This window comes from Dermochelys coriacea, chromosome 8, assembly GCF_009764565.3.
Source record: "Dermochelys coriacea isolate rDerCor1 chromosome 8, rDerCor1.pri.v4, whole genome shotgun sequence".
Taxonomy (NCBI): domain Eukaryota; kingdom Metazoa; phylum Chordata; order Testudines; family Dermochelyidae; genus Dermochelys; species Dermochelys coriacea.
Genome location: NC_050075.1, coordinates 91,235,872 through 91,262,331, shown reverse-complemented (window position 1 = coordinate 91,262,331; position 26,460 = coordinate 91,235,872). Strand labels below are relative to the sequence as shown.

Sequence of the window (26,460 nt, the reverse complement as noted above, 5' to 3'; positions counted from 1 at the left end):
TTATTAATGTTCAAATCAACATGCTTGACAAAACATTGATGTACAAACTAAGAAAACTGGTATACATTCTTTTAACAATAGCCATTAAACTAGTGCATCAGGATTACAAAATTCAGTACAGTTGAATGTTGACCATTGGTGTTATACTTTTTGTTTTTAAATTTTGAACATGTACATTTGAAAACATTTTCTTTAAGAAGTGACAAGTTGATAATGTTTCAAAAACTGCGTTAGCCCTTTTGGGTTTGCTCCTTCAGGGTACTGAGCACTAGGCCCCAGATCCAGCAGAGCACTTAGCAGAGTCTTAACTCTAAGCATGAGTAGTCGCATTGAATTTAATGGACTGTTCACGTGCCTATGTGCTTTGCTGGATTGGGGTCTTAGTGCAGGATCAATCCTTTGTTCATTCTAGATTGAAAATAATGCAGCAACGCAATTATGTTTTTGTAGAGAAACAGGCCAAGATTTTCAAAAGTGACTAGTGATTTTGGTGCCAATTTCCTGGTGCCCAACATGAGACACCTTAAAGGGGCATGATGGTCAGAAAGTGCTGAGACATGCACTCTGAAAAATAGGTCCCTTCAAGTTCTCTCAGGTTCACCACCCCAAATCACTAGTGAATTTTTAAAATTTAGACCCCAGTATTTGAAATTTCAAGTCCCAACGCTTCAATAATTGAATCACAGAAATGCTGAACTAGAAGGGACCTTGAAAGGTCAAGTCCAGCTCACTGCACTGAGGCAGGACCAAGCAAACCTAGACCATCCCTGACAGGTTTGTCCAACCTGTTCTTAAAAACTGTTCTGTTACTTAACTACCTTTCAGTTAGAAAGTTTCCTCTAATATCTAGCCTAAATGTCCTTTGCTGCAGATTAAGCCCTTTACTTCTTGTCATACCTTCAATGGGCATGGAGAACAACTGACCACCATCCTCTTTATAACAGCCCTTAATGTGTTCTAGAGTCACAAAACTGGGATCTTTATTCTGCTGGTCTCACACCTTCCTTTCCTTAAAAGAATGAAATCTATCCTTCAAAGTCAGTTTTTTCTTTAAACTTTATTTCCTTTGAATATCTTGTTTTGCAATATTGCTTCCTCTCATCAGAAGGGTGAAGGCTCAAACAAGATATTACTAGAATATTTGTAAATATACTCTTACTTATATGAGAGGAAATTTTGGGATGCAAAAATTTTGAAGAATGAGTCACTTTTAGAAATATTTCCAACTGTATATAGGGCTGTATGGAAAAACAAAAGAATTAAGAAAGAATAAGTATTATTCTTATTATTATAATGACAGAAATACTGAGACATTTTAATCATACAATACAGATGTTGTTTAAATAAGTGCTTCCAAAAACACCAACCTTCCCCCATTTATGCAAACTTTGAACTAACTTATAGATGGTACCACTAACTTGTACTTTCAAGTATAGGAATGTTTTATGAATTAGTACAACTTATTTGCATAGGTCATATCGCCTCTTTTTTGTATGTGTTATGTCTGTTTTATGCTCTTTACATCATGATATGTATGTGCATATGGATGTAATTCCAAACAAATTGAATTGAGATGTGTGTTTAAAACTTTTCTCCCTCTCTCATGTGATAATTATACTATATGTAAATAGTAGGTAGTGAGAACAAGGTGAAGTATATGTTTTTTAATTTTGGAAGAGATACAGTAAAACCTGCCAAGAGCTACTACTTATGGAAGTTAGCAAAAGTGGTCGCTTTGAAGAGAAACCACCTCTTACAAGGTTTGCTGTAAAATGGGCACTTTTACTATGTACAGAAAGGCTACAATTGTTACCAGTGTTTCATGTTTAATTTTAATTGTCTTTTAAATGAACATTACATACAGTTTACAATTCAGTACTGAATTTAAAATCTCTTGGTGGGTTTATTAATACAGTAGTACAGTGTTTGTTCCTCAAAAGAGGAAATTCAGTACACCAATACAAATGCTGATTTTCTAGACTGAAGCCGACAGAAAATTACAGGTACCTGTGTTATCAAAAAGTCCTGGTTTCAATCTACAGTAGCTTGTATTTATTTGAAAAAATTCACTTATTCTTGTCTGCCTCTGCAACGATAGGAGCATGTTTACTACTTCTTCTTCTGCATCATTGAACAGCTCTAAAAGTCGGTTGCTGCCCTTTAGAATGGCAAACACTTTCATGTCTTTAATCATATTCTTGGCTTCAGGCACAAATGATTCTTCCTGGGAGTTCAGAGGCACCATTGCTATCCCCTTCATCATCATCATTAGTTTTTGTGTCACTCTGTTAGTCGTCACATGGCTTGAAATTTTCTAGGAGTTTTTAACTGACTGTGACCAGTCTGTGACTTCTTCAGTTGTTGCAAGGTTCTCATCAATCTGGTAGGTCTTCTCAATCAGCACACCAAAAAGACTTAGCAACATGTTAACTACTGCAAGAGGGAGCTCATATTCATCTTCTGGATGAACATCTTCATTTGGTGAATCTGCAGTTAACTTGGCAATGGTGAATCCACATTTAGCAAAGCATTTTTTTTGATGGTGCTTGGCTCAATCTCACTTGATGCTCGATGAACCCAGTGTACTGCATTCAAGAGTGAAACCCTTTTCAGAAGCATTGGGCCCAATTAAGTTAAGTCAGATTTCAATTATTCTTCATCAAATTGATTTTCCTTTTCTGAAATTTCAGTTTTAGGGTTGAATAACCCCAGCATCTATAGGTTGTAACACGGAGGTGCTGTTTGGGGAAAAGATGCAGAGTTTAATGTTTGTATGTTTAATAGGGCAGTGGCATGGCGCGTTATCCACAAACAGAATTTAATGTCCCTGTAGTAGCAATTCGCGATCAAATCTTTGTAATCATTTTTCAAAAAACTCCGAGTTTATTCATGCTTTTTTGTTGAATTCATATTTCACGGGCAACTCCTTGATATTCAACTTGCCAGAGCATTGTGTGCATTGGGATTTACTGATCAGTATAGGCTTTTCTTTATCTCCATTCATGTTGGTGCATAAAGCAAGCGTGATTCTTTCCTTTGAATGTTTCCCATTTGAACGTTGCTCACCTTTTGACAAGGAGGGTTTTGCTGTTGCCACTGTCTTTTTAAAAACCAGTCCAATTTCATCTATGTTGTAGATTTCAGATAGTTGATCATCCTGTATGAGTTCAGGTAATTTTTGCTTCCAGTCTGAAACCACACCTTGGTTAATGTCTCCCCTCTCACTGCATACTATACAAAAGGCAAGGCTGTGCCTCCTCTTAAACAATTCAAGTCAGTCATTGCTGGCTTTAAAGGCCCTGTTTTCCAAGTCCTCTGTGAATTTTATGGCTTGTGCTTTTAACATTGAACCACCAGAGAGATTTACATGACCAATGACAGTGGATTTAAACTACTCAAAGTGAGAAAATCGACTTCTTAATTTCCATTTTTGGCATGTTTTAATTTTCATTGAAGAATTTGTATTTGACTCGTAATCAGCGAGGATTTCTGCCTCTGTTTTAATGGGCTTTGAATTTGTGTGTTTTCCAATTCCAAACTGTTTGGCAATTTGACGACAACTGGTATCTAAGCTGTGATATTATTTAAAATGTTACTCCATTGTAAGAAACACTTTGGATTTGCATTTCTTTTTTTGCTTCCATGTTGACTTCTTTTAGTTTTAAACTGTAACTTACAATAGTGTACACCTTTCATTTCAACACGTTCATGTCTTCCTTTCAAGTTCAACTTTGGTTCATACACAGGCTGATAAGTAGGGCCTTATCAAATTTGCAGCCATGAATCATGGAGCATGAAATCTGATTTTGGTAAACTTTTACCCTATAATATAGGGTAAACATTTACAAAAATATACAGTGTTTCTTAAGCTGGGGGTCCCGACCCAGAAGGGGGTCACAAGCCTATTGTAGTGGGGTTGTCGAATTGCCGCCCTTACTTCTGTGCTGCCTTCAGAGCTAAACGGCTTGAGATCAGTGGCTGCTGGCCGGGCGCCCAGCTCTGAAGAGAGCGCTGCCTCCAGCAGCAGCGGAGAAGTAATGGTGGCAGTTCAGCAGCTCCCTCTCTCCGCTTTGCCTTCAGAGCTGAGTGGACAGAAAGCAGCAGCTGCTGGCCGGCTGCACTGTTGCCAGTAGCAGTGCAGAGAAGATGATCAGTTTCTCCTACAAGTTTGTTTTTACAGATAGGAGTAAGAAAATGTTGTTCAGTTTTTTCACAGTTAAGTTATAGGGAAAAAACGTTCTGTGGCCTCTGCAGGTAGTCGCTCGAGACAGGTAGTCTCTTTTCAGTGGTGATCATTAAGGCAGGTTTTACTGTCTGTATATATGAGAGAGACAAAATTTTAGGTTTAAAACTAGACTGACTGCATAAGAACAGTCCCTGAACAATTTCTCCAGCACCTTAAGCATAAGTAGGGCTTTATCCAATACATAGTAGAACATCCTTGTTCCAGCTCTTCTTTTGTCCCCCTCCAGACCACCTTTACAAATATTTACTGTGGGCAGAGCAAAGAACACCTCACTTCTGTTTGTCTCCCAGTGTTTCTTCTGTGAAATATTAATGTTTTGGCAAAGTACAGGACTGTGTTTATGAATCCAGACATGCTTCTCTCTCTTTTATCTGCCTTCATCCCCCCCAATTCCTTAGAACAACTTGCAAGAATTTATTTGTAGGTGATGTCTTTTTTGAAAGTTGAGAATGTCTTTTCTCCAGCATGTAACGATCTAGAGCATTGCTCATTTACTGAGTGAGGCTATGCTGGGACCTAAACAGTCTAATGCATGCAAGCTGCAGATTTTGGGGTATATTTGGAAACATTAACATTTCAAATTGTGTACAGCCATTTTTCATACCCTTTAAAGTTGAACTAACCCGTTTCTATATCAGCCCTTATGTTTATGTATTTCCTTTCTTCCCAAACACTTTACAAACTAGATACGCATGATGTAATTTGTAAAGCAGAGCCCTCTCTGGAATCAAATGCTGAAGCACAAAACAACACTACATGACAATTTAAGACAGAAAATGAAGAATACTGTGGCCAGATGAAACTGTAGGGAAACTTCAAAAGACATGAATTTGATGAGGAAATAGGTTTCCACTGTAGGGGGTTGATACAAAATATACATTAAAAAATTTGTGGACAGCTGGACCTACCCATCCATGTATGTGGCTATATAGTTTGTGGATTGTGTTTGGGCTAAACGATGTGCAGGCATTGCACCCATCTTGCAGGTGCATGTGAGACTTGATCCTTCCTTTTCTTACATAGTTCCACAAAACATCAGATGCAAGCCATGTAGGTTGGAAGGGAAAAATGGAGAATAAAGTCACATATTGACCATCCAAAGACAAATTATAAATGGAAATAGGTAATTTCAGTGAATTCTGATGAGCTATACTTGTTTGGGGAGATTCTTGTGCATAGTTAATCTTTCTGTTTTTCAGTTCTTATTGCTGATTTGCTGGTTTACATACCTGCAGTTATCTTGTATTGTTGTTGTTTAAAAGAAACATCAACTAAGAAAAAGGCAAGTATAATTCTATGGGGTGTGTGTGTGTGTGAGAGAGAGAGAGAGAGAATAAAAATATTATTAATTGGAATATAAATTTAAAACGCTGAAAAGAAAGTTAATTAATGTTACAAAACCACACAGTGCTTTCCGTTTACATAAAATAGACGCCAATCAATATATCTTGCATTAAAGACTTTTCAGTAAGAAAACATGAAGTTATTTTACAGCAATTATTTTAATGCCCTTCAATAGCAATAATAAGGTGCACTGGAGTTTAGTAACCATGAACTACTGAATTATACTTGTCAAATTTATTGCTTGGGTAGTGTAAAAAAAAAAAAAAAAAAAAAAAAAGATTTGTGCTGTGACATGGGGGAATCAAGGAACAGCCTTGGGTCTTGCACACTTCTTTAGACAGCAGAACTGAAATGTGTTGTGAGAGCAACACCATGCTCAGGGTTTTTAATGCTCACTGGTCTCAAGCATCTGTGGTCTGTCAAGTCACGGAGCAGTTCCCAGGGTTAAACTGAGCACAGTCATCTTTGTGAATTGGCTGGCAGAAGACACCCTGATGCTCCTTTTAATACTCTTTCCCACTAGGGCTCCAACGTCCCTTCCCACATCACTGTGGGAGGAATAATTAGAGGAAAAGCGTGTTCCCCAAAAAAAATGAGTAAGGGATCCACAGGAGTTTGGCCGGGCTTGTTGAAGGAGAACCAATCATGTTCTGGTTCCAGGGTGAAATGAAATGCTATAAAATAAAGTGCCTTGTTTTTGTATGTTTAAAGATTTTTCTCTTTCTCTTTCTCCCAGATTGCCAGTGCTCTCTGTATATTGCTTTATCCAGGCCTCATTCTCATTGACTATGGACATTTTCAGTATCCTTCCATTTGCTTTAAAACAAAAGAATTTCAGTTATAAAATAACATGAGTCCCTCCTACAATAACTTTTACTGGGGAGGAAGTTAGATTTGTTAGCTGAAAGTTGAGGGCCGCCCCCTCCCCCTGCAAAGTTTTGAAAGGAAACAGTAAGCCTTAAATGGACTTGGAGCAAAAGATTGATGTGGGGCAAATCAATCCAACATGGCATAGCTTTTCTTTGCATCCCAAGTTCACCTTTATGCCATTCTGCCTTGTTTGAGTAAATGTTGGTGGCAATCTGGCTGTGGGGAAAAAATGGATACTCGTGTGATTTTCTGCCTGGATAAGAGAACCATCGTAGCTCTTGTTGGGAGGTGGTAAGGAGTGTCAGACACAGCCATGCTGTTCTGTTCTATAAAATGTGACCTTGTCTCTAGCTTTTGCAACCACTATCTGACTACAGAGAATGGGAGGAGATCATTAACATTTATTGAGTGTCTCAGATGTTTCTGTCCAATTTCTAGCAGCCATGGTGCTTCACAATGAGATATATCTGTACACCTGACTCACTATACAACAGCAATAGTAAATTAGAGTAGACTCTGCTTCTTTAGTCCTCTAATAGCCTTTGAGCCACTGACTACCATGTTTATAGGTACCTTTGAAACAAATGGTGAATTTGTAAGTTATAGGTAGAGCTGAGTGAGTTATTTGCAAAGAATAACTTATCTAACGGGTATAGTGGATTGACTCAAAAATGTTCGTATTTCAAAATTTATTCAGCACTTTTAAAAATCTGAATTGATTGAGTATTCATAGAGCTCTTTGTTAGTGTTTCTATCCCCAGATCAGAGGAGTTCACAAGTCTTCTGTTGAGATTAACTATATTTAAGATTTGTTTTCTGCTAACATTTGTACAACTTTCACATTCATGATAACAAAAGTCCGTATTGTGAGTGTTCACGGGGAAACTCACATGATTTGGATTTTGGCTTTTAGCTGACCTGAATTTGTAACAGTTAACTTATCGCCTTGTAACATTGGAGCACAGATGTATTTATATGTTGGTACGCTCCATTACAGCACACATGGCTATATTATGTTTTTTGAAATTCATTCTGGACCTTCTGACCTCCTGAGTTTTATGTCCTGTTATTCTTGCCACCTGGAATATTCCTTGCTCTGTATTGTCAGTTGAGCCATTGCTTGCTTGCATATCATATTAAATGTATAAAGTTTCAGAAGTCTTTTAAAGCAGGGGTGGGCAAACTATGTTTTAATCTGGCCCTCGAACTCCTGCCGGGGAGCAGAGCCTGGGGTTTGCCGCATTCCATGTGTGCCGTGGCTCCCGGAAGCAGCAGCATGTCCCCCCTCCTGCTTTTATGTGTAGGGGCAGCCAGGGGGCTCCGCATGCTGCCCCCCCCCGACCGCCGCCCCTGCAGCATCCATTGGCCGGCAACCATGGCCAATGGGAGCTGCAGGGGCAGCACCTGCGGATGGGGTAGCGGTGCAGAGTGGCCTGGCTGTGCCTCTGTGTAGGAGCCCAGAGTGGGGACATGCCGCTGCTTCTGGGAGCTGGTTGAGGTAAGCCTGCACTCCTGACCTTCCTCCAGTGCCCCATCCCGGTCCCACCCTCCTGCACCCCAGAGTTCGCACCCATGGCTTATCCCTCACATTCGCATCCCAACTTCCTGCCCCAGCCATGAGCTCCCTTCCGCACCGTGAACTCCTTATTTTTGGCCCCACCTCAGAGCCCACATTCCCAGCACCCCACCCCCCAATTTCATGAGCATTTATGACCCACCATACAATTTCCATACCCAGATGTGGCCCTTGGGCCAAAAAGTTTGCCTGCCCCTGTTTTAAAGCCTCCATGTTAATGTTTATATATCCACAACCTAGGCTGAGATTTTCAAAGCCACCAAGGGAAGCTGGAAGCCAAATTCCCATTAACTTTAATGAGAATTGGGCATGTCAGATTCCTATGGCAGGTTTGAAAATCCAACCCCTAATGGTATTCATTGCAGGTGTGTATACTTTTTTAGCATTAGTTTACAATGAAATATTCACATTTAGGTCTTGGTTGCAGCTTGTATTAGAAAATTAGCTATTGTGCATATCCATAAGCAAGTGCAGTAGTTGTTAAGTCCAAGCTGTAGGAAGGTGCGCCAGGTAACAGAGATGTGCGGAAGTCCTGGGGCTGTGATAAATGAGGACACTTTAAAATATGCTGTTGGGTCAAAACTAGGCATATGAAAAATCAAATTTTGTTAATTCATCTCTAATAACATATTAATTGTGGTGTTCCCTCTAGAACAGTGGTCCAAACTGGCGGGAAGGGCACAGAGGAACATTTCAGGGCGGTGCGGCGGAACCTGGGGCAGCCCCCATGGGGGGGGCGAGGAGGGTGCACCACCCAGGCCCACTCTGCTCCCAGCTCCGCCCTGGCCTCGCCCCCAGCTATGTTCATGGCCTCAGTGCTTCGGCCTGGTGCTGCTCCCAACCGCAGCCCTGGCTGTAGCACCGGTGTTGGCCTCCGTTCCTTGGCCCCTAACAGCAGACTGGCTCCCAGCCCCAACTCCTGACTGCAGCTCCCAGGGGAGGGGCGAGAACAGATTACATTATGGGTGGGGGGGGGAAATGCAACATAAAAAGTTTGGGGACCACTGCTCTAGAAAATGCAGCTGTCAAGTGAGAGGCAGCAGCAGAAACCAAACTTCTAAGAAACAGACTCTACGTTCATAAAAGATTTTCACTATATTTTGCTGCTTCGATTTATCCTGAAATCATAGTTTTGGCACTGATTCTGCAAAGACGTATGCATGTGCATAACTTTATACATTGTGACTAGTTCAATGTAAGTCACTGGAGGTACTTAGAATGCAGAAAGTTAACTGCTTGTGTAAGTCTTTGTAGGATCATGGCCTTTCGGCATCATAGTTAGTACTATGAAAGTGACAGTATCACAAATACGATTATGATTTTTTGATTAGGGAATAAAGAGCAGGTTGAGAAATGATTTATAAAACCCAAATGTGTTGTCATGTAGCTATCTCTACTGGCCAACACAGAGTAGGGAGAGAGACATATATTGTTTCAGTATTTCTTAGGATATCTGTGGCATCTCTCTAATTCAGTTTCTTTTATTACACTTTAATTGCTGCTTTTGATGCATTTAGGTAGGGCCTGAACCATAGCTCATCAAAGTCAATGAGAGTCTCTTTTTTTAGATTTTTTTTTTTTGGTTGTAACTATTATTATTTGTTTTGCAGTAGTGTCTAAGGGTCCTAATCATGGATTGGGACCCCTTTGTGCCAGACGTTGTATAGACACATAACAAGAAGACAGTCCCTGCCCTGAAGAGAGTATTGTCTAAGTATGAGCATGTTTAAATATTCCATATAAAGCTGTACTGCAAAAAAGATTTAGGGCTTTTGATAATTTTACCCATAACCCTGGAAAATATGAGCACAAGAAAATGTGGAATTGCCACTAGTTGTATCCTACTGAGTACTATGTCAGTGTAGTTTTTTATTAACCCTGGTTAAATGATTGTACTATACTATTGTAATAACAATCTGTGCAACCACAAAACTCTCTTTAAGAAGTCTTTCCTTTTGACTCTATGGACTTTTGATCAGGCCCCCAAATGCAAAGTTACAGTTGGCTAACCTGCTTAAATAGAATTTAAAATATGTCTGTGTGAACTATATAGTTGCATATTTGGCACTAGATTTTTAAAAATGAAGACTAACTTATAAAACATCTGTTTTGAATATATTTTACACTAATCACCTGTGGCTTTAGTTCACTGTTAACTTGTCACATGTTCCCTGTCTTGTACATCTTGTCCTTAACATAAAAAACATATATAACTCTGTGAGCCTGGGCTTTGCTTTGTGGGGTGTACTTTCTCTCTCTTACGATTGGGACCTTTTAGGATCACTGGCATTTTGCTTGGCCATAAATTATAAACAAATGGAACTCTACCATTCACTGCCATTCTTTTGCTACCTACTTGGAAAATGCTTCCAAAAAGGCCTTACGGGAAAGGGGTGAGTATCTTTAAAACTCAGTATCCAAACACTAACTCAAGAATACACTTAGGCAGCCTAGCCTTGGGAATTTGATTCAACCTATTTGCGTTTCCATTGTTTCTCTATTAAGCTCCAAGGGAAGGTACTGATGTTTATAATTTCCTCTGTTCTTGGAGAACAAGTCTCTTTTTAGCCATTAAATAATACACTAAATATCTAACTACTTTTAAGGCGTTAGAAAGCAAAAATATATTAAACTTAGAACTGGGTGAAATTTTTAGACCAAATATATTTTCAGCAAAAAATGCAGATGTGGTGACACTGAAACGTTTCATGAATTTGTCTGTTTTCCCAAATTGTTGATTTTTTTTTCTTGGGGGGGGGAGGAGGAGGGAGAAAAACCTTTTATAAAAAGGCAAAAATTTTGTTTTGACATTTTCAAAATGTAACATTAAAATTTTTTGATTCAAAACAACTTTTTGTTTAGAAATTTCCTTTAATTTTATTTTAAAAAATTCAAAAATGATAAATGCTCAAAATAGAAACAGTTTCATTTTTGGATGAAGGAAATATTTTGTTCAACCTAAAGTGGATGTTAAAACTAAGTTGCCTGAAATTTTGAAATATTTCACTTTTGGTTTGATCTGAAAATGTGTGAGTTCCAATATTTTGGAATTGCCAGTGAACCGAAAAAACTCTTATTTTGCACAGCTGTCATTAACCATCCTTTTTCTGCACACCTTCATCATGCTGGAATCAAAGTTAAATATGGGCCAAAAGTAGATATCCAGATTAATGAGATAAATGCCAGTAGAAGTGATGCAGTCCTAGTGGTTTTCTTATGACTGATCTAGAGATGATGTACCTTTTCTCTAGTACTGGTAGCTCTGCTCAGACTTGTCACATTTGGTGATCTTTATGCACATTTAGTTGTGTACTGTAAATACACTCTACGTTTTAAGCCCCAAGTGCCTGATATTTTTTAATATATAAACAACTGAGTTTTTGCCTCTTAATATCTCAAATGTAAACTATTCTCTGTATTTCAGGTTAGTGTTGTTAATTAAAATAGCATTTATGGTGGTTGCTTCTTTTGCAATTTGCTGGCTCCCATTCTGCACAGAAGTGGAACAAATCCTGCAAGTACTCAGAAGACTCTTTCCCATTGATCGAGGCTTATTTGAGGTATGTGGGTTGTTTTGTTTGTGTAAAAGTTCTGTAGTCTTAGATCCCTTGAGAAACCTTCATCATGACCTTTAGGGATTTCATGTGGAAGACACACCACAGAACTAGTAATCTGATCTGCCTTCATTGGCAGTCATTTCTTGCCAGTTATTTAATCCAGTATTTAACCCCTAGCTCAGCTGGCATCTTCCAGGATATTATATGAGTAGACAACACTTATCCCATCATCAAACCCATACTTCAATCATACATTTTTCCATTGACATAGATTCCAGATACAATGTAAAAGTTAACAGCTTCAGAATCTCCCCTTTGGTTAGCATAATACTCAGCTTTATTGAAAGGAATTATTTATACAACTAGTAATGATTGTAGTGTTTCAGGTGTAAATTAAAGCCTGCTTCGTGTCCTAGCTGATATTCTCAGTAACCACTTTTTATAAATGTTGATTTAGACCAGTTGTGCTTTTACTATTCCTAAGTAGTAGTTTGATTCAGCACAATGCTATTGAGGCTTGATCCTGCAAGATGCTGAGTACTGTCGCCCCAATCCAGCAAAGCAGTTAAGCACATACTTAAATCTAAGCACACAAGTAGTCTCACAGATGCCAGTGCATCTACTACTTATATGCTTAAAAAGGCACTTAAACGCTTTGATAGACTGGGGTCAGAGTGCTTAGCTCCTGGCAAGATTGACTCAAGTTTAAGAGCAAGTTCTATACCACAGGCTTCCCTACAGTAGAAACTAAAGGGCTTTATTCAGTAATGCTTCAGTGCATTGCTGAATCTGGGCCTCACTGACTGTTAGTGTAAATAGTTTGCCTTGTATATGTGGCTTCTGTTAGCAGTTCTTCAGTTGATACAAATGATGCCACAACCTGCAATATCTTTGCCCTGAAAAACTAACATTATGGATACACTGAGGGTGGCATTTAATTTAGATGCAGCCATAGGAATATTTTCAGAACATATTCTCCAGCAGCTTGTTAAAAAATAATTGAAGCTTGGGAGATAAAGATATTTACAAACCAAATACCTTTTGTCACTTTGCATTTTTTGCCCTTTGCTAAGTTTAAAAATAAAAGCTGTTAATGTCAACAAACAATGAATCCAAAAGAGCCCAAGGATTTTAGTCTAATATTAGACCAAATATTTTCAGACTGAATAGGGGAGTGACTTACTTGGATACTAATCTGGATAAACTGAGAAATTGTCTATGTAAGCAATGCACAGTAAGTTTATACTCTGTTGCCTGTAACAGGTTCTTTGAATTGATTCCCATTTACAGAAACAGCAACAAATGCTGATGGTTGTAAAATCTTATTGGCTATGAAGTAGGCATCTTATATGTTTGCTGGTGCTGCGAAACCCTCTGTTCACTTGTAGTCCTCAGCAAATTTGAAGAGCATATTCTGTATTGGTAGTAAGCATACAAGAAAGATGGCTTAGTAGCTGGTGCTAGTAGCTTTCTTGTTATGTCTACACAGCTGTGATTCTAGCAGCTGTTTAGGGATGAGTTTCATGGGCATGATAGCTGTGGTTACAAATGTAATTTTGAAAGTGATCCTAGCACAACTGCTAATGTCTTTAGACTTCTTGATTTATTAGTGGTTAACTCTGTCATTGCTAGTAAGCAGAGCTAAATACATTCACGTATATAATAAATGTGAGACTATATTGAATGTAGGGCTGTCAAGCGATTAAAAAAATTACTGAAATTATTGTTAAACAATAATACCATTTATGTAAATATTTTTGGAGGTTTTCTACAATTTCAAATATATTGATTTCAATTATAACACAGAATGCAAAGTGCACTGTGCTCACTTCATATTTATTTTTGATTACAAGTATTTGCACTGTAAAAAAACCCCAGAAATAGTATTTTTCAATTCACCTCATACAAGTACTGTACTGTAATCTCTTTATCATTAAAGTTGAACTTAAAATGTAGAATTATGTACAAAAAAAAACTGCATTCAAAATTAAAACAATGTAAAATTTTAGAGCCTGCAAATCCACTCAGTCCTACTTCTTGTTAAGCCAATCGCTCAGACAAACAAGTTTGTTTACATTTGCAGGAGATAATACTGCGCAGTTCTTGTTTACGGTGTCACCTGACAGTGAGAACAGGCTGGAATCCCAAGATATTTATGTGCCAGATGCACTAAAGATTCATATGTCCCTTCATGCTTCAACCACCATTCCGGGGGATGTGCGTCCATGCTGATGACTGGTTCTGCTCGATAACAATCCAAAGCAGTGCGAACCGACACATGTTCATTTTCATTATCTGAGTTAGTTGCCACCAGCACAAGGTTGATTTTCTTTTTTGGTGGTTCAGTTTCTGTAGTTTCTGCATTGGAGCGTTGCTTTTTTAAGACTTCTATGCTCTACACCTCGTCCCTCTCGGATTTTGGAAGGCAATTCAAATTCTTAAACTTTGGGTCGAGTGCTGTAGCTATCTTTAGAAATCGCATTTCGTCATATCTGCCGTGAAAGTGTTCTTAAAATGAACAACGTGCTGGGTCATCATCCAAGACTGCCATAACATGAAATATATGGCAGTATGCGGGTAAAACGACATAGCAGGGAACATACAATTCTCCCCCAAGGAGTTCAGTCACAAATTTAATTAACGCATTATTTGTTCAACGAGCGTCATCAGCATGGAAGCATGTCCTCTGGAATGGTGGCTGAAGCATGAAGGGGCATATGAATGTTTAGCATATCTGTCATGTAAATACCTTGCAATTCTGGCTACACAGGTGCCATGCAAATGCCTGTTGTCACTTTCTGGTGACATTGTAAATAAGAAGCATTATCTCCTGTAAACAAACTTGTTTGTCTTAGCGATTGATTGAACAAGAAGTAGGACTGAGTGGACTTGTAGGCGCTGAAGTTTTACATTGTTTTTGAGTGCAGTTATGGAACAAAAAAAAGAAATCTACATTTGTAAGTTGCACTTTCACGACAGAGATTGCACTACAGTACTTGTAGGAGGTGAATTGAAAAATACTATTTCTTTTGTTTATAATTTTTACAGTGCAAATATTTGTAATAAAAATAACATACACTCTGATTTCAATTACAGCACAGAAAACAATATATATGAATGCAGAAAAACATCCAAAATATTAAAGAATAGAATACCAATTCAATTTTAGAAACAGTGCAATTAAAACTGCAATTAATCAAAATAGTTATTAATTTTTTTGAGTTAATCGCATGAGTTAACTGCGATTCATCTACAGCCCTAATTGAATGTCTTCACATTAGAAAAAAGTTTCACAGATGCTATCATTTTGATGTAAATTTTCCTAGAGATGAATGGTTTCAGAGCTTTATTTTCACAAAATGTGTGGTCTTGACTTAAGACTGATGGTCTCTTGTGTTCGAGAAGGTATTTCTCAGTTGTTTTAATACAATTTCTTTCAGATTTTAATTTTCTATGTTTGAGCCAAGGTCACACTGACCCAGTATTGCCTTTCATTATAGCATATGACATTTGTGTATCAAAATGTATTTTTCAATGAAATATTAAATAATCCTCATATTATTTGAACAGCAAACTAACATAGATACAACTCATATTAAATATTTTTTCAGGATAAAGTAGCCAATATTTGGTGTAGTCTAAATGTCCTTATAAAGATAAAGAATGTGCTGTCACCTCAAACCCAGCTTAAACTCAGGTAAGAGAACTGAAGGCTTTTAGGTAACTTTTACTTTTATTCATATTGTGGGGGATTTTCAAAAGCACCTAAGTGATTTAGGAGCACAAATCCTACTGAAAGTCAAAGGGACATGTGCTCCTAAGTCACAAAGATGCTTTTGAAAATCTCATCCATTAATTTTTGGGAAGAATTGAGAGATGAAATTTTCAGAGTTCTTAAAAAGACTTTTGTTCATAGTGTATTTTTTAATTCCAAGTAATACAAATAAAATTTAAAGATTTTCCCCGCTGGGGGGGGTGTTTAGAATGTTACAGAACTTTTTTTCTCTGTGTTTGTATAATGATCTGAGCTGAATAATTAGTTAAAATTGGGAAGCTAGATAAAAATAACAAACACATGCATTTGACTTTTTCCATTATTTCTTCTAAATGTTTTAAGTTTGCATAATCCAAAATATTTCAAATAAGCAAGAACTTCAAGATATGAGGCTCTTTCAGTATGGAAAATGGATAAAAAGTTACTGAAGAGTAAAATTTTCAAAAGCACCTAAGTCAATTAGCAGCATATACCACACTGACTCAGGCTCCTACATGATTTGTGCTTTTGAAAATGGGACATGGGTCCCTAAGTCATCTAATTGCTTTTGAAAATATTATCTGAAAACATAAGTGGTTATTTATACATTAAAGGATAAACTTACTATTTTTTAAAAATAATCTTTTAGCTTTGCTTTTACATTTCTGACCCTGCTTCCGGCTTGTATAAAACTAACCCTCCAGCCCTCTCTCCAAGGATTTAAATTTGCTCTGGTAAGTGAATTTTTGTAATTGTTTCTTATTTAAAATCTATCATTGAATGTTGGAGAATGGCCAACAGTTCTCCTTAAAATTGTCCCACTGTGCAGAGTTATGTGTGTTGTTAAATGTCATTTGGTATCTGCTGAAGAGACTTTGTTTAAAAAGCATATCACCAATAGAATTGAATATCAAAATTGTATCGGAGGACCTAACTAATGTCTTTTAAATCTCCGGTTTTCCCCTTGTCTATACTTCTGTATTTCTCTTATCCTCGGTTTTCTTTATTTTAATTCTGTATTTTTATTATTTTCCTCTGAAAAGCCGTTTGAAGATTCTTCATACAATAAAGCTTTGTATGGGTTTGAGATTTCCTTTCTCTTTCGTTTTGTTTCCCGAGTGATAGTTTTTTGTTTTTTTTTTTTTTTAATGCACTGGCTGCCAAATTCAATAAAAATTCCCACAATAGCCATTGCAGTCTCATTAGTGGCTTGAAAAGGAATGATCCTTTTTTTTTTTTTTTTTGTTTTTTGTTTTTAACAATTGTTTGCTTTTCTCTCTGTAGTCTAATATCATTGAACATAAATTTAGGCATATTTACATTACATGAATTTAAAATACTCCTTTTAAACTAAAAGCATTTTTATATCAAGACAGATATCACTAAAATTTAAACAGTAGTTGATGTATATGGTTCAAAATATACAATAATTTCTAAGTATTTGAGTTTATAATAGCGATGCCTATAACTAGGATTAATCTTTCCCGAGAATTGTCTTGTAGTTTAATTCTTGCTCAATATATTTTTAGTTCAGTAAAAAGAATGAGATCTTTTGTTGTTACTTCTGAGGCGTGGGTTGTTCATGAGTACAGTCAACCCAGCATAATACAACCTACCTCAGGTATATGGTAGTTGCATAGTTCTGACTTTATGTAGTAGGGCCCCAATCCTGCAATCACTTATAAATGTGAGTAATTCAGTTTACTTTGATGGGGTTACTCATGTGAGGATAGCTAAGCACATGTGTAAGTGTTTGCAATATAGGGGTCTTATTACATGAGAAGTTCTGAATACTCTGGGCCAAACTTTCAAAAGGCTCCTTTTTGCGGCCACAATCTGTTACAGGTGCAGATCAGTGTACTTGTCCCTCTAACTATACTGAAAATGCAAATTGCTCTGGAATTGAATATATTTAGTACAAATTAGATACTTTAATTTATACTGGACACTTCATACTGATGCCAGCCTTTACATAAAATTAGGCCAACTAAAAAACTAAAACCTACACTTTGCATTGAGGAGATATATATTAACCTCTTCTACTTGAATCTTTTAGATTAGTTGTGCATTGTCATTCTTCCTGTTCTCCTTCCAAGTACATGAAAAATCCATTCTTCTAGTATCAATGTAAGTAATTTATTTTAGAAAGTATTTTGATACCCTTTTCCCCAATTTGCATGATGCCACAGGCTTCTTCCTCACTTAGAAATTATGTATCTATTGGAAACAGACTTTTTAAAAAAATTATGCATGTCATTTTCATTCTGTAAGAACTTCTGAATGATAAGTAATTTGAGGCTATGAAAGTAGAAATTTCTTTTTTGACCACTTTCATTATCTAAACAGGATGTACTAATGGTAGGTTAACTAGGGTCCACTCAGCACAAAATATGCATGACTGTCCAGGTGGTTGGGTTGACTGATTCTGGGGGTGGGAAGGGTGACACTGCCATGGAAACCAAAGAAAAGCCCCAGACATGTAGTTGTCCAGCAAGGTAAGAAACTATATATAAGGTAAGAAATAATGATGCGTGAAATAGGATGAATTCTCCCTCATTTCTCAATAACTAGATGGCAAGGGGCCTCCTGTCTTGGAAATTAATGTATATATTCCCCTTCTCTTTCCTTTGTTGGGAGATAAGTCTAAAGGCTGAAGGTCATCTTCTTCCCCTTGGATGAAGCATAGCCATCATGTGGGAGGCATTTGAACACTTTAATATTCCTCTCAAGTTTACATTAGGAAGCTCACATAGAGGCCCACAGGGGACAATTTTATCTAGATTGGCCACTAGACTATTGTTTCTAGCTTCCTGGTTGAACACGCAACTTTACCATTCTTCCTAATGTGACTAGGGACGGATGCTTATAAACTACAGCTGTTCCTTTTGAATGCATATTGTGCTGCAAATCAACACACAGGACAGAGTATCTCTTGCACCAGAGCTCGGCTTGGTGTGGTCACAGCTTCTTTGGTTCTTGGGGTCAGCCTGTCACTGCTTTAGGGCCTGTTTACACAAACACCTGATGCGTGGCAGCTGCCATGTTCCAACCTGTAGCACACTAACGTCCGTGTGGACCCTGCTGCTACGTACTAACAGTTCTCTAGTGTGTACACACATACTGCAGTTTGAATCAGCAGGTCAGTGCACACTAGGGAACCTTTAGTGCACAGCAGCAGGATCCATAGGGACAGTTAGTGCATGGCACGTGAGGGCACTGCAGATTTACACCTCAGCTTGCTGGGCGCTGAGTCTTCATGTACACATACCTTATGGCAGCGAAAGGCTGATGCCAAGGATCAAAGAAGCTGTAACCAGGTGCTACATCAAGCATAGCTCTGGTGCAGGAGATATTCTGCCCTGGTATATTCTTAATGGATCCTATGCCAGTGGAGGATAGACAGAGGGAAGTTCTGCCATGTCTCCTATGCTGAGTGAGAGGGTGGTGGGCCCAGTACTGGCACTCTTGCCCCAGGAGGGAGTTCTACCATTTTCAGCTAGTGTCTGGTTCCAGATGGCAAAAAAGTGGCCAGATCACAATAGAGTCTCTGGCCCAGAAGAAATAAAACTTGTGTATAACAAAAGTCTAGAGAGAACCAGCAAAGCTGTTGTCATGACAGTGTGCGTACACCTATTTTTCTTTTTTAATTGTAGACCAGTCTGCTTAATGATAAATGAAATTCCGTTGATGTCTACATGGTTTTTACTTGTGTCAACCTTCAGGTAAGTCAGACACTATTAACTTCAGTACAGTATTCCTCCTGCCTTGATTCTCCTACATCTTTCTAAGCATATTCTTTTTTTCTCTCACCTTTTAATGTATTACTTAAAATGTAAATTTGTTGGAATGTAGACTAATGCTTTTTTTTGTTTTATCAGCTTGCTGCCTCTTCTGTTAAAGGATGGCCTGCTTCTGGCCTATGTGGTGACCACACTGGCGTTTCTGATCGTATGTTTAACTTCTTTTTCAATATTTGAAAAGACTTCAGAAGAGGACTTGCAGCTGAAGTCACTCTCCCTTTCTATTAGGGGATACATTCCTTCATTTAAGGCATTCTCAAAGATTATTAAGAGTCTGGTAAGAAACTTTTAACTGTTCATAATATGTTGTTTTTTAAAGTCATGATAAACCAGCTTTATGCCCACAATTATGTACATTTGTGTGGCCACAGGATTTATATACTGTTTATAGAATATACTCGTTTGCACATTTGTTCTTAATAGAAGTTTCATGTGAACAACTTCATGTGTTGAAAACCACACAAGAGACCCATCTGTCTTCTTCCAAGGTGTTTCCATATATGTAATGCTTTCCCAGTTCCAGTGTGAGCCCCTCCTCCGCCAAATCTGCTCATTCAAATCCCTCCTAAAAGCCCAGAATAAGTAAGTTATGAAGAAAGGGGAGAGAGAGAAATCCCAGCTAGAACCTGCCTCTCCTCTTTTAATGACAGTATTGTCGAACCTTTTAGTTTCAAGCCTTTGGGGCTGGGACTGTCTTCACACTTCCCTTAAACAGTTTCATACACTATCAGTGCTTAATAGTAATGAGATCACCCTTACTTGGCAGCAACATGTCAAAAGACCCTGTTCCAAAATACTCCTTAATGTATTCAATATATAGTAGGAAACTGTCTAATCTCGGGGGGGGGGGGGGGGAAGGTTTGAGGTGATTAGCGTGACTGTATTTATATCCGCTTACAGAATGGCACACAAGATGTTAGTATAGATGCACACGGTATGTTATAAGAGGTCATCCATATTGAGGATGAGGATCCAAAGCACCTAAGCAAGGAAAGTAACTACTTATTCATTTGGCACTGTAAATCAATGTTAACTAATGTATTATTCTTTATCTTACAGTTTATTGTCTCAGTAACTCTGATGGGCATCCTCACTTTAATGAGTGCCACACTGACTCCTCCACAGAAGCTTCCAGATTTATTTCCTGTATCTGTGTCTGTTGTTTCCTGCTTACACTTCTTATTCTTCTTGATGTATTTTAATGCTGTTGTACTGTGGGACTCAAGAAATGCTAGAAAGCAGAAGAAAATTAACTAGTTAAATCCTAACCTGTGAAAACTCAAGACTAAACTGGAAAGAAAATATTTTCAGTGAAAATATCAGTTACAACAGGCAGCTCTAAATCACTGTCTTATTTAATATATTTCCTGTGATCTAATGAAAACCAGGAAACAAATAGTTTTACATTTAAACACCAAAGAATAAGTTAATGACTTTTATTTTGAGGAAGAGTAGCTACTATCAAACAGTGTTTGAAATCTAACTTGACTTGTTATATTCTCAAGAACTTCTGATATGGTTTTGCAATATGAAAAGGCTATTTGTAAACTGAAAACAATTAAATGCAGGAAGTCTTGACCCTTAACTAGCAGTGCCAGTTTAATTTAGCAAAGCCATGAATATAATTTGCTAGTGTCAAGTCATACATTTCCCAGCATGAAATGTGGAAGAGATACAAAGTAATATGGGTTAAACAATAACTCTTGGTTGGTGCTTCTAAGTGGCATCTCTTGCTGGCTTCTTTTGATTACATAAATTAAACTGCCTTGTACACTATTTCACTGTCATTATACTTTCATATGATATGCTTAAAATCATCCAGGCCACTGCACTAATATCCATGACTCACTATCATAGTTCATGGTAACATCACCATCTTACTCTGGCAATAACCCCTTTACCAGCTGAAGTCCATTTTTATTCTAAGAGTTTCAGGGTGCTGTGGTTGCTGCTATTGTTTTTCCTACATATCTTTTTTCATATGGGTAATATAACTTACAAACTAGATAATTGTCAATTTTACGACCTAAATGGAATGGTCAGTTTTTAAATTAAAATCTGGTTAAACTGCATTTTCTTCTCTAGAATGTTCAAAGTATTTTGTAGGCCAAAGTCCTGTTTCATCAGCCACAAGGTGAACTGTAGGTTTTTGCTGAAATAATATGAAAATGACTAATGGGCAGAGTAGTCCTTGCATTATCTATGCTGTCCCAACACTCTGGGTCACAGAACTTTTGTACTGAAAAATGTAGAAATGCAATGTAGAAGTTGATAAGGGGGGGAGAGAACTGGAGTTTTGGACAGCTGGCTATGAGAGAGTTGATGCTGCTTGCACATGGGAGACTATATCTCTCTCTACTACTCCCTTCTTGTTCCTGGTAGTAGCTACCTCACTCATTCCCTATGAACAGCCAGAACTGCATCAAGCAATGCTGGATAATCACATTTACAGAAAATCTATTACAATGTTTAACAGTGAAAGCTAATTTTGACATGTATTCTGTTAATATTAGGTTTCAGATTTAATACTCTACTGAGATGAACTGAACCAGTCTATACTTCTCAGTTATTGTTACAATCTCTCAGCAGATGCAGGAAGACAACGCTGCCTAAGTTTACACTGTTCACCTTTAGCTGAGTTCCTGTTCAAATGATTAATACGTCTAGGATTTTATTGCATTAATGTTGTGTTAAGGCACCAAGAGCAAGTGTCTTTTAAATTAGTATTTGAAAAATAAAAAGGTTTTATAAAACCAAAATAACAGCTGAGATACTACAGCATATTTCTGAACCAAGGTGTGAGTGGATTCTGTTGCAAATCCTATTGATGTGGAATAAATTCCAGACTGAGCTACTTGTTTATCTTTATCTGAATGCATTCTGCATAGTATATTAGTAGCTCAGAGAATACAAACTAATTAATGTAATTATACAGCACAAAAGCAGAAATCATGAGAACCCGTATAAAAGGGTGATGGGGGGGAAAGGAGCCCTTGAACTGGTATCATTAGAGATAGGTACAGCCTAGAAGCTGAAATCAGATTGGGCACACGTGAAAGGATGAGCCATCCTTGTTTAAGGGCATTCCCATATTAACCTGATTACTCTGAGCACAATATCAAAGTCATTGACATTAAAATATTCTAGAGCTGTTGCTGGTGTGTAGCATAAGACATGAATGTATGCAGCAGGTGTTTTATGAACTAACTTCCCCATGTATGAATTTATGAGGTCACTTAAAAGAAGTGTCTACCCACTGAGTTTACATTTCTTTAATTAAAAGAGGCAGTTTATGTGTTGGTGAAACAACTTGTCTTAATCTTTTTAACAAGTAATTACTAACACTTCTAGAAGGCAGCTTTATTTTGTACAAGGTAAAACATTCCACTTAACATATAAGGCATTACTGAACTGCAGTTATACATGTAGACAGACAGCACTTGACCTAGCATATGACAGTTTATTCCAAGCTGTAACTGTAACCTTTCCATAAACATTTAACATTCTTCTGAGAGGGTGCTACCATGATAATTATCCATGTGTAAGGCATGCAGTATTTCCATCCACAATAGTCTTTTCTTTTAAATCCTTGTCCACAGTGACTTTGAGAAATAACACCTACAGAATTCTGCACAAATAAACTTAGTGAAACACTGCCAAAAGTTAAAGCAGTGTGATGAACCTCTACTTTCAATAAAAGAATGTGTGAAACATCCAACTAAGATGGAAGAAAGTGGAATGGTTTCACATTTCAGTTAGTCTCTTCTGTCTTGTGTTCATCACAAGATTAGGGCCAAGTGTTTCCCACCATATAAAAACATTAGTTTTGTGTGTATCTCTTTTCTTTGTCCTTCAGATGGCCTCTAAGGGTGATAAAGCGTGAGTCATCTGATCTACCCTGTGTAGAATTGGGAAATGGTTCTTAGCAGACCCATCTGTTTCTGAAAGGCAAAAGCTCAGTATACCAAGAGGTCAAAGAAACAGTAAGTGCTTTAATAGCATTAAGGTGCACATAGTTAGAGTAATATCTGGAGCAACATCTTAACATATATAGCCTGGCATTTTCTGTTTTCCTTAATAAAAAAAAATTGCTATCCTTTGTTATTCTGACATTATGGGATCAAGGTAAAAATAGTTTACTAACTTGACATTAGTTGCTGACTGTCCCTTGTCTAACTTAAGACATTCTGTGTTCTTGCACACCAAATGCCTTTTTGAATCAGGTTGCATACCCATTAAAAAGGGATGTTTCTGCTATTTCAAAAATATCTACATTTCCAGAGTGGTTGTAGAGTATACAAAGCTGGCAACATCTCTGCACCACTCATCATTTGTTTTGTCTAACTCAAAACTTCAGTTGTAAAATGCTAGTCGCCTCCTGGTTTGAGAAGCACTAATCTACAATGGTGGCAAGGAATAATATTCAGACTTCTGCACCTTTTTTGTACATCTCCTGTACTTGTTACCCAGCACACGAGAGGCTACAGCTGCCTTTACAAATTTGGCAACTGCCTGAAGGAGGAGAGTTTTCAGGGTAATCAGAAATATGTAAAGAATAGCGGAAACAACAGCAAACCCATTTTTACACCAACTCTTCCCTTATGTTACTAAGTGTGTACACTAGACTAAAGTAAGCACTTCATCATTCTCTAAGTACATGCATGTAAACAGTGAGGGCCTGCCTCGAATACCTTTACTAATGTTCAGTTATGCCTTACTCCACATACATTCTCATGGAAGGCAATAGCATCCACTTGTGCAGTATAAACATAGCCCTGGGTTAGGAAACCTAACTGTCTGCTACTTATCTGAAAACAAATTGGACTTGTTGAGTATACAGAATTAACCCTACCATAATGTAATTTCCCAGGTTATATGATCACAATCAACCATATATATATATATATATATATATATATTTTTTTTTTTGCAAACACCCAGTTTGGAGTATGTCAGCATTTGGTGAAAATGTCATGGAACTGCTGCAACTTATCTTATATAGCATCTCATTAAATTTTGGGTCAGCTGATGAACTGCATAAACAAGCCCTACAAATTGTCACACAGACATTGCTGCTCATGGTAAAACCAGCACCCATTGCTAGAGATGGAGCATATCATTACTGTGAAATTTTCAGTCTCTCTGAAGGCCTGGGAATCAGTATTCATCCTTAAATATGCAGCTTCTTCCTGCTCGATGCTAAAAACATATTACAGTCTTTACACCAAGGCAGCACAACTACTGTTTGTAATAACTACATAGCAAAAGTAGTTTATACTCTGTACAGCAGTAAATCTAGATCAGCTTGAAGTACATAAACATACATAAAAGAGCCATGAAGAAATGAATTATTTACATTGAGATTATCTGGTTGTGCACATTGTAAAGTTTAAATTAGATACCAGAAATTTTATCTAGATGTGCACCTGCCTAGTGCAAGGAGCAATCCTTAATTGGTATTTGCTGGGGAAGATAGATTTACAGGCATTTCTTCTCTCCTTTTAAGTACAATAAAGCAGATGTAGAACTTTGTGTTGCTACGGTATGCACTTTTCACATAATGCCTGTGAGGTTAAAAGAACGACTGAAATAAGACTTAATTAGACAACATTACCATATGCATATTCTATTCACAGTAATGCATCTGCCTAACCCTAACTCATTATGTAAAAACACATAATAAAACTAAAAATGAACAATTGTCTGTTTCTCTTACATTGGAGTAAAATGTTTTTGATGTTAGAAGATAAAAGGGTGGTTTTTATTCATAATTCATTCTCCTGGTACTGTTGAAAGTTAAAGTGGACAATCTAATACTGCCAACTGCAGAAAGCTTTTTCACCATTACCAGATTTTACTATTCTTTATAGTAAGAACATTAATGGACCGTATGTTTGTCACTTACACAAGAACACAATAAAAGCAGGAAAAGGTACATGTCTTTAGTAGGCACAATTGACACTGACTACCTATTAGAAAGCTTCAACAGTGTCCTATCTTGAAGACATGATTAAAAGTTGCACTGTAGATTTATGGTATTTTATTTTTTTAAATATACACATTCTATGAATATCTGTGGGCCAGCTCCCTCTTCATACTATATTATGAATATTCAGAATAACCTGACTTTATAAAGAGGGGTATATGCTCATACCTTCCATCAATCCCCATTAACCTGCAGCTAAGTCTCTATATCTAAAGATGAAAATATGTCTGAAAAGAATTTGTGAAACATGATACCCTGAGCAGACAGTTTTCTTATGCGTAAGTGGTGTTTTGCTGATTGACAGGGTCAGTCTCTAGTTGGGCTTTTGCTTATGTCACTGGAACAGGGAGAAGCAGCCAATGGAATAACAGAAATTGAACACCCCTGAAGTTTGCTTTGGGGCTTCTGTTAGCTCACCAGTGTGACTGGCACAAAATAGAGTATAAAACAATAGGTGAGAGGCTGGGCGATGTGACATATCTGGCTTAATTTAAATTAGAGAAAGAAAGGAACTTTGTTAAAAGGAAATTTTGTCCAGAAAGTGAAAATAGTAAATCATTAAACACACTGTCCAAAAACAAGAGAATTCAAAAATAGGCTAGCAGCAAACCCAGGACATTGCTAATACATGTGAGGGTGGGGCATAAGGAAGTTGCAATGTCAAGTGAAAATGGTTCCCTACACAAACCCTCCCATTGCCCTTTTGAGCTGAGGAGATGGCATTACTACTCAAACAATGTCTAGCAACGTCTCCCGGGCAGCATAGGCCTCAGGAATAGAACAGAATAGTAAATTTATTTGTCCAGGACAGGGGCAGGCAGTCCTCTTTGAAGCAGCTCATTAGGAGAGTCACCCATAATATCTAAGAAGGTATAACCTGTTCTGGCACTCAAATTCTCTTATTCCTTTGGTCACATATGCCTATTCAAGTGTGGAATATTTGAAAAACCTTCTAGTTATCACCTGACCTTGGTGACTTGAAGAAATCCTCCTGTAATAGTCTCCAGTATGATTGGTTCTTATTGAACCTACAGAAATCTATTTGCACAGCAAATCAGCAGAAATTTTAAGAAGTAGATTTGTTTTTTATTATTGAGGTATCGCATTCATGAGCGGCAGTTGTCTTCAAATCAAAATACGACAATTTGATCATGCACATTTGTACCTACTCTGATAGTTTGCAAATGCTTAAATAAATTCAGTCCTTATAATTACCTTTAATTGTAAACATTAGTTTGTATAGTCAAACACTGAAGTGAGAAAGCTCGCTTACCTCAGTTAATGAGCGATTTAAGGAATTCATAGCTGTTACCAGATTGTACATATT

At 37.5% G+C, this 26,460-nt stretch overlaps 2 protein-coding genes across 7 annotated transcripts in view; one reads left to right on the top strand and one right to left on the bottom strand.

Annotated features, from left to right (window-relative positions):
- ALG6 (ALG6 alpha-1,3-glucosyltransferase) overlaps positions 1–21,219 on the top strand; it is a 37,090-nt gene extending 15,871 nt beyond the window's left edge. For all 4 annotated transcript variants that reach the window (XM_038412399.2, XM_038412400.2, XM_038412398.2 and 1 more), the window contains 10 exons: positions 5,446–5,528; positions 6,327–6,391; positions 10,244–10,429; positions 11,461–11,596; positions 15,205–15,290; positions 15,997–16,081; positions 17,404–17,474; positions 19,001–19,069; positions 19,226–19,424; positions 20,207–21,219. In XM_038412399.2, the coding sequence (XP_038268327.1) occupies positions 5,446–5,528; positions 6,327–6,391; positions 10,244–10,429; positions 11,461–11,596; positions 15,205–15,290; positions 15,997–16,081; positions 17,404–17,474; positions 19,001–19,069; positions 19,226–19,424; positions 20,207–20,404 (1,178 nt within the window). In that variant the 3' untranslated portion in view covers positions 20,405–21,219. The remainder of the gene's footprint in view (positions 1–5,445; positions 5,529–6,326; positions 6,392–10,243; positions 10,430–11,460; positions 11,597–15,204; positions 15,291–15,996; positions 16,082–17,403; positions 17,475–19,000; positions 19,070–19,225; positions 19,425–20,206) is intronic.
- A 1,276-nt stretch (positions 21,220–22,495) lies between these two features.
- Positions 22,496–26,460, bottom strand: part of LOC119859793 (integrin subunit beta 3 binding protein) — a 52,068-nt gene continuing 48,103 nt past the window's right edge. For all 3 annotated transcript variants that reach the window (XR_006273775.1, XM_038412405.2, XM_043490915.1), the window contains 2 exons: positions 26,407–26,460; positions 22,496–24,711 (listed from right to left, as the gene is read on the bottom strand). Coding sequence is in view for 2 of the 3 variants with exons in the window: in XM_038412405.2 (XP_038268333.1) it covers positions 26,408–26,460 (53 nt within the window). In the remaining variant the exon portion in view is untranslated. The remainder of the gene's footprint in view (positions 24,712–26,406) is intronic.